The sequence below is a fragment of the Otolemur garnettii genome, unplaced genomic scaffold (genome assembly GCF_000181295.1).
Source record: "Otolemur garnettii isolate 467f Iridium unplaced genomic scaffold, OtoGar3 scaffold00047, whole genome shotgun sequence".
NCBI classification, from domain to species: Eukaryota; Metazoa; Chordata; class Mammalia; order Primates; family Galagidae; genus Otolemur; species Otolemur garnettii.
In genome coordinates, this window is record NW_003852442.1 from 3,586,406 (window position 1) to 3,594,944 (window position 8,539).

Sequence of the window (8,539 nt, forward strand, 5' to 3'; positions counted from 1 at the left end):
TAGGTGAAACAGTTGGCCACAAGTTGGTCATTTTGAGGCTCTGTGGCTTCACCTCATTTTCTCTACATTTGCATAAAATGTTTCATAATTTAAAAAAAGGTAAACACACAAGATTAAAGCTTATACTATCTTTGTCAATAAACAAAACAGTGTTTAAACCCTAATCTTACCATATTAATGTATTTGCAGATGAGATCATGTTATGTCTAGAATATGCTTTAAAATACTCCAAAGATGAGGCAAGGCTGGGCGTGGTGGCTCACGCCTATAATCCTAGCACTCTAGGAGGCTGAGGCTGGTGGAATGCCTGAGCTCACGGGTTCAAGATCAGCCTGAGCAAGAGAGAGACCCCATCTCTAAAATTAGCCAGGCATTGTCATGGTGCCTGTCAAGTCCCAGCTACTCGGGAGGCCAAGGCAAGAGGATTGCTTGAGCCCAAGAGTTTGAGGTTGCTGTGAACTATGACACCACGGTACTCTACTGAGGGGGACAAAGTGAGACTGTCTTAAAAAAAAAAGTGAGACAAGGTTGGACGAATGTTGGTAACTGATGCAGCAGGGCGCTGAGCTTGGGTTTCTCCTCCCTGACTCTCCACATACAGGGAAATTTTGAACATGTCCCTGATAAAATTCTTAAAAGAGAAGCATTTAAATCCTAAGTGGCCATGTGACCTGAGAAGCTCCCCACCAGCTCTCTGAACCTGACTTCTCACTGCTCCGCCCTGAGCCAATGTCTGTGACTGTTACTGTTGTTATTTTTATTGCCACTGGTTTGATCTATGAACCAGCACCAGCTGATCACTTTCCCGCTTGTCTCCCAGAGAAAATGCAGTGCTCCGAGCCTGACGTGGCCCCAAGTGGCCCTTGGAAAGACAGTGTCTACAGGCAATGTCTCTACCTTCAGTTGAAGCACTTGGAGCAGGCACTGCAGCTGGTGGGACCCCACGGCTTTCCCCAGCAGCACAGCCATACCAGGGCACTCCAGCAGCTTCAGACCCTGAAGGGCTGCCTTGGGGGCCAGCCAGGCTCCCTGGCCCCAGCGTACACCAGGTAATCCTCTACCCTGGGTGGCCACCTGTCCTCCCCAGCCTGGGGCCCACTAAAAGGACGTCCAGCCCAGACCCCCTCCCCCAGGCAGAAATGATTCAGAATTCCAGCGAATATTCTGGGAGACCAGGTTTAAACAGGGGTAATTTCTGAAAGGCACTTACAGCCCTTTGAAGAGTACTTCACAGTTCATGACCATTGTCATGTGGGCTGTTTCCTAGCTGTGCACCGTGGGAGCAGGCCTTCAACTTCTCTGAGGCTCAATTTCCTTATGTACAAAATGGGGATAATAATTCTTATCTCCTGATTCAAATTTAAAAACGAAATATATCAAGGCACGGTGCCTCACACCTGTAATCGCAGCACTCTGGGATTGCCTGAGCTCACTGGTTTGAGATCAGCCTGAGTAGAAGTGAGACCTCGTCTCTAAAAATAGCCAGGCATTGTGATGGGCATCTGTAGTCCCAGCTACTTGGAAGGCTAAAGCAAGAGAATCGCTTGAGCCCAAGAGTTTGAGGCTGCTATGATCTATGATGCCACAGCACCCTATCAAGGGTGGCAAAGTGAGACTCCGTCTCAAAAAATATATACAAATACATGTATAATTTTTTAAAATTATATATTAGTTTTATATATTAAAAAATATACATATTCATATATAATTTTAAAAACAACCAGAGGCATTTGAATACAAACAGGTTATTTGATAGCATGAAGGGATTATTGTTAATTTTGTTGTGTGACAATGGGATTGTAATTCAGTAAGAAAATGACCATTTTTGTGATGAAGTAATTAGGAATGATTTTGTATTATAGCCAGAACTTATTTTTAAATATCTCAGCCCCTCCACCCAGTATAACAGGAGGTGATGGTTATTGCAACTGTCGGATGGACGCCTGGGAGCTTGTTGTGCTTGCTAATTTTCATATGATGAGAAATTTTCATAGTAAAATTCACTTGGTAAAAGTGATACCATGCCAGCCTTCTAGGCTTGCCATGAGGAGTAACAGAGCAAAGCTATACAAAGCAGGGTCAGGCCCTTAGGAAGTGCTGAGCAAATGTGAATGCTTGTGTGCTCAGTAGAATAGACCTTGGAGGCAAGTGCATCTAGGTTATGGAGGAGAAACTGAAGGGTCTGAGAGGTCCAAGAGATTGGCCAAGGTCATGCAGGTGGTGGGGGTGGAGTGGGGTCTGACCTTGAGCCTGCTGGGGCCACCCTAACTAAGTCTACTTCTTTGCAGGGCACCTCGGATGAGCAGGCCCCCTGGAGGCCTGCCCTGGTGGTGCATCTTTGTGGGCTGGCTCCTGGTGGCAGCCACCAGCGTTGTTGCTGCCTTCTTCACCATGCTCTATGGCCTGCACTATGGACGGGCCAGCTCCCTCCGGTGGCTTCTCTCCATGGCCGTCTCCTTCATGGAGAGCATGTTCATTACCCAGCCCCTGAAGGTCAGAGCCCATCCCCACCAAGCTGCCCTCTTCATTTCCATCCATCCTTCCCCTCTCACTAACAGTCTTGTCTTTGGACTTCGGCCATTCGTTCATGTATTCATTCAACAAACATACAGAAGTGCCACCTCTGTGCAGCCCCATGAAGAAAATGAGGATGATAACCCAAGTTAATGGACACTATAGCTCTGGCTTAATGTTTTTTTTTTGTTTTTTTTTTTATTGGGATACTGGCATTTTCTAATCACAGTCACCCTTTGGGTCCTCCTCTGTTTTATGGGTGATAAAAATTGAGGTTATGAAGTTAATGTTGGTTCAGGTGCAGTGGATCACACTTATAATCCTAGCACTCTGGGAGACCAAGGCCGGTGGATTGCTTGAGCTCACAGGCTGGAGATCAGCCTGAGCAAGAGACCTCATCTCTAAAAACTAGCGGAGCATTGGGCAGGTGCCTGTAGTCTCATCTACTTGGGAGGCCAAGACAAGAGGATCACTTGAGTCCAAGAGTTGAAGGTTGCTATGAGCTGTGATGCCACGGCACTCTACCCAGAGTGACAAAGTGAGAGTCTGTCTCAGAAAAGAAAAGAAGTTAAGGTTGGCTGGGCATGGTGGCTCATGGCTATGATTTGGTGCCCTGAGATAGGAAGACTGCTTGAGGCAAGGAAGTTCCAGACCAGCCTGGACAACACAGTGAGACCCCCAACATCTCTACACAAAATAAAAAAATCAACTGGGCATGATGGTGCACCTGCAGTCCCAGCTGGGAGGTTGAGGCAGGAGGGTCGCTTGAACCCAGGAGTTTGAGGTATAGCTCATGCAGTGAGCTATGATTATACCACCATTAGAGATGTCACCAAACCCCCTTTGTTTCCCCATTCTATCCTTTATCCTAAGACCCAAAAAACTCCCAGCATCTCCCTCAACACTAGCCTCGGAGAGGATTAAGAACCGGGTGTGTGCTGAGCCTTTTCTTTCCTCACCAAACCAGAGGATCCTTCCCTGTTTTTTAAAATGATTAACACAGGCTAGGTGCCTTGTAGCTCAAGTGGCTAAGGTGCCAGCCGCATACACAAGAGCTGGTGCATTCGAATCCAGCCTGGGCCTGCCAGACAACAATGACAACAGCAACCAAGGGATGGCGGGCATTGTGGTGGATGCCTGTAGTCCCAGCTACTTGGGAGGCTGAGGCAAAAGAATCTCTTAAGCCCAGGAGTTGGAGGTTGCTGTGAGCTGTGATGCTACAGCACTCTACCCAGGGTGACAGCTTGAGGCTTTGTCTCAAAAAAAAAAAAAAAACAAAGAAAGAAAGAAGGGAAGAAAAAAGAAATGATTAACACAGAAGCAGAAAGAAAGGGAGGGGTAGGGAGGGGACCCACAGGAGGAGTGATGTGCCCTGCTGAGAGATGACAGACCTCAACCAGGCTAGCAGCAGCTGGGACTCAGAGGACTCACCCGTCTCTCTTTTTTTTTTTTTTTGAGACAGAGCCTCAAGCTGTCCCCCTGGGTAGAGTGCTGTAGCATCACAGCTCACAGCAACCTCCAACTCCTGGGCTCAAGCGAGTCTCCTGCCTCAGCCTCCCAAGTAGCTGGGACCACAGGAGCCTGCCACAACGCCCGGCTATTTTTTGGTTGCAGCCGTCATTGTTTTGGTGGGTCTGGGCTGGATTCGAACCCACCACCTTAGGTGTATGTGGCTGGTGCCTTTGCCACTTGAGCCACAGGCGCTGAGCCATCACCCATATCTCCGATCTGAGGCCAGTGTGCAAGGCCTGGGCGCTCACTCTTCATAACCGCTGCCTTTGAGCCAAGTGATGAGAGTTACCAATGGAATGTGGGGATCCCTGGGTCTTTTCCAGGTGCTGGGATTTGCTGCTTTCTTTGCGCTGGTCTTGAAAAGAGTGGACGAGGAGGAGGATATGACAGCCCCCCTGGCAGGACATCTGTCTCACCCAGGTACATGCTTCACCTGGGGGGCAGAGGCAGGGGCCAGGCCAGCTGGAGGCCCTCCACAGTCCAGCACTGGGGGTGGGCAGAGGGGCCCAGGCCTCCTCAGACCTTCATCCCCCATCAGCCTTTCACCTCAAACTAGCCAGGAAAAGTGACTCCATCTCCCAAATAGCCTCATTCCTTCCCTACCCAGCCTTTCTCTCTGACACCCAAGCACAACCCTTCACAGAAGTACCTTGGGACTGAGCTGTCTTTGAGGACTATCCTTCCCTGTAGAATTCCAAGCAAGTGGAATTCTTTTCCAGCCCTCATGGCCCTGAGCTTTAGAATAAAAACCAAAAAAAGAGTCAATTTGCAGATGGGCTGCAAAAAGTGGCTCTAAATTAGACTTCTAGGACAAAGGCCTACAATCTACAGCCATAGGCCAAATCTTGCCCACTGCCTGTTTTTATAAATAAAGTTTTATTGGAACACAGTCATACTGTCCTAGGAGAGCCAAGCCCTTTCCTCCCCACCTGACTGATTTTTTCACTATCTAACTAGAACTCTGGAGGATGCTAATGATAAGAGAATTACGAAAACAAGCAGACAAAACAGAACTGACAGTGTGATATTCAAAGACACAGAGAGCTCTTGACTTTCAGGGAAAATAAACAAAAACAAACAAGCTAAAGCCCAGGCACATACATGGTGTGTGCAGTGTGGTGCCCCCTCCTGGCCTGTGTTCTTCCATTCTGGGATGGGGTTTGGGGTCTGCCGATCCAAGAGGTCCACTAACATCTTCTCAAGATAAAAGAATAATGTTTCTCTAAAAGATGCCAGCCTTCTGACTTATTAAATATTCATTCAGTCATTCGTTTGGAAATTCTTCAGAGCTTAGTGCCAAGCAAGGCGATGGCTTGGAAATGTAATTGACATAAAATTCACCCATTGTAAATGCATGATTAGTTGATTTTAGTAAATTTATAGTTTAACCATCATCTCAATTCAGATTTGGAATAACTTCATCATCCCAGAAGGTTCCCTCTTGTGCACTCAATGTCAATCCCTATCCAGGCCCCCAGCCCAGGCAACACTGACCGGATGGACCAGTCACTGCCCTTGGAATGAACAGCCCATTTGGGGGAGACAATATTAAGCAAGTAAAATGCCCAAGTAGACAGAGAAGTGGAATAATGATGAGCAAGGTTGGGGGAAAACAGGAGAGAGCAGGCCCCTGCTGGGGCTGAGCCTAAGCTAACTGCTAAAGGAGGGGGAAGGGAAGGACCACACTCAGCATATGCAAAGGCCCTGGGGTTGGACAGAACTTGTTGTTTTACATTAATTATTGACAGTGTGGCTGGAGCATGGTGAATTGGGGCTGAGGAAGAATGGTTTGAGGTGAGGATAGAGAGGTGGGTAGGAAACCAGCCATGCACAGCCTCAGAAAAACTGGGGCAAGGCTGAGCTTATTTTATTTATTTATTTATTTATTTTGCAGTTTTTGGCCGGGGCTGGGTTTGAACCCACCACCTCTGGCATATGGGGCCGGTGCCCTACCCTTTTGAGCCACAGGCGCTGCCCTATTATTTTATTTTATTTTATTTTATTTTGTTTTTTGTTTTTTTCTTTTTTTTTTAATTGAATGGTAACTATGTACATTAATGCACTTCTGGGGTACAGTGTGGGGTTTTCACACACAATCCGAAACACTTCCATCAAACTGGTTAACACAGCCTTCGTGTCATTTTCTTAGTTATTATTTTAAAACGTTCACATTCTGCTCTTAGAAAGATTCACTTGTACCCCTGTAAGATAAACCTCAGAAGTGATCCCTCCAATCCCCATCCCTCCACCCATTCCCCCCTTCCCTCTCCCTCCCCTCTTCCCGTATTCTTAGGCTTATTATTTTATTTTTGATGCAGGAATCTCACTTTGTTGCCCTCAGTAGAGTACCATGGTATCATAGCTCACAGAAGCCTCAAATTCCTGGGCTTAAGTAATCTTCTTGCTTCAGCCTCCCAAGGAGGGACTACAGGCCAGGCACCAGTCGCAATGCCTGGCTATTTTGGGGAGGGGGGGAGGATAGGGTCTTGCTCTTGCTCAGGCTAGTCTCAAATTCCCGAGCTCAAGCAATCCACCTGCCTCAGCCTCCCAGGATGCTGGGATTACAGGTGTAAGCCACCTTGCCCAGCCCTCAGAAGACTTTAAATAGGAGGATGTCACAACTGTTTCGTAATTTTAGAAAGGTTACCATGATCGATTTTGGAGACCAAACAGTCACAAGTGGCAATGGAGAGACCATTAGCAGGGAGGCTATTGTAATGGTTCAGGCAAGAAGTAACAAATGCTGGCGTGGAGGGGCGGGAAAGTGTAGACAGAAGGGCATGGATCCCCACGGCAGTGGGTCAATTCGCCCTGCTGGCCAGGGTGTGGCCAGGTTTATACATTGCTGATGGAAATGTGAAAGATAGTTGGGTTGTTTCTTTCAAAATTAGTAACAGACTCACCCTGTGACCCAGACATTGTAGTCTTGAGCATTTATTCCAGAGAAATAGAAACTTATTTTCATGCAGGAACTCGTACACAAAGGTTCACAGCAGCTTCATTTGTAATAGCCAAAATATCGGGCAACTTCTAGGAATCTACCCAAGAAAAATGATGATACATGTCCGCAGAAACACCTGCACAGAAATGTTCATAGCAGCTTCCCCGTAACAGACAAAACAACCCCCAAACGCCTGCCCACTGCTGGGTGGATGATCCAAATGTGTAACAAATATCTCTCCGAGGGAATACTGCTCAGCTATAAGCACGAACTAACCACAAAGACACATGGCAATGCCATTGAACTTGGAAACTCCATGCTAAGTGAGAGAAGCAGGAGGCAAGACCCCACATACTGTCTGGTTCCATTTACAGCAAATGTCCCCAAAAGGAAAGTGTGTAGGGACAGATGCGTGGGGCTGAGGGACGGGGGACTGCGAGTGGAGACGGACTCTACCAGGGCTCCGGGGAACCCTTTGGGGGATGAAAATGTCCTAAACTAGGACTAGGACGTTTGTCCTAGGACTAGGTTGTGGTGGTACAAATGTACTAAAATCATTACATTGTAGACTTTGGATGGATGAGTTTAATGATAAGGATAACTTGATAAAATGGATTGAATAGGAAGATACTTGGAGATAGGCAGGACTCTGAGACATTAGTCACCCTCAACTTCGAATCTGTCAAAGTTTTGGAAGTGTCAGGGAGGGAGTCCTGGGATAAGATTTCGGGGAGGAGAGGGTGTGTGTCATTTCAGTATATAAGAATCTACCTAGTGAAGAAGGCTCAGGGTTATGGGTCTGAGATGGGCCTGAGATGGCTCAGCAGATGCGCGGAGGGGACAGCTAGGAGTGACCCTCCAGGAAGAGGGGTGTGGAGCATTGTGCACCTGGGGGAGAGGGGCCTCCTGGGCTCAAGGGTAGAGCCTGCTCCCCGGCCCCCTCCAGGAGACCACCCTGGTGTCCTGCCTTCCACAGGTCCCTATGCCATGTTCCGTGCACGAAGGAACAGCAGCAGGGACGTCTACCAGCCTCCTCTCACCACCACCATTGAGAAGATGAGAGCCGCCCACCTGAAGGAGCAGAAAGCCTTTGCCCTCATCAGGGAAATCCTGGGTAGGTGCCTTCGTGCCCGCTGGCTCTCAGCACACACATCTTCGACAAGCCCCCACACCACTTTGGGGCCTCAGTTTCCCTAGCTGTTGACACACCCCAGCTTCTTCCTTACACTTAAAATCCTTCAGCAGCCCCTCTTGGCCATTAGGACAAAGTTCAAATGCCCCACTGTGGCTTCAGCCACCTTGAGTGCCCTCTCTGGGCCCCGAGTGGCAATCACACTGGCCTCTGCGGTGGCAGAGACCCCGGCCCGCTCCATGCCCCAGGCCCGTGCCCAGGATTGTTCCCTTTTACCTGCCTGGAGTGTGCTCATCCCTCTCCCCACCTCCTCTTCTGGCTAATTCCTCTGCTTTTTCAAATCTCAGCCCAAACACGGTGTCTTCAGAGGGGCTTCCCCGGGGCCTCTGGCCAGAAACCTGCACACCTGAGTGTGCATCCAAGTCTGGGTTTCCCAGAAG

At 48.3% G+C, this 8,539-nt stretch overlaps 1 protein-coding gene across 1 annotated transcript in view; it reads left to right on the forward strand.

The window, feature by feature from the left end:
* The window catches only part of PKD1L2 (polycystin 1 like 2), a 91,230-nt gene that overhangs the window by 65,856 nt on the left and 16,835 nt on the right, over positions 1-8,539 (forward strand). The window contains exons 30-33 of the mRNA XM_003791419.2: positions 821-1,049; positions 2,289-2,493; positions 4,350-4,446; positions 7,944-8,081. Coding sequence (XP_003791467.2) covers positions 821-1,049; positions 2,289-2,493; positions 4,350-4,446; positions 7,944-8,081 — 669 coding nt within the window. The remainder of the gene's footprint in view (positions 1-820; positions 1,050-2,288; positions 2,494-4,349; positions 4,447-7,943; positions 8,082-8,539) is intronic.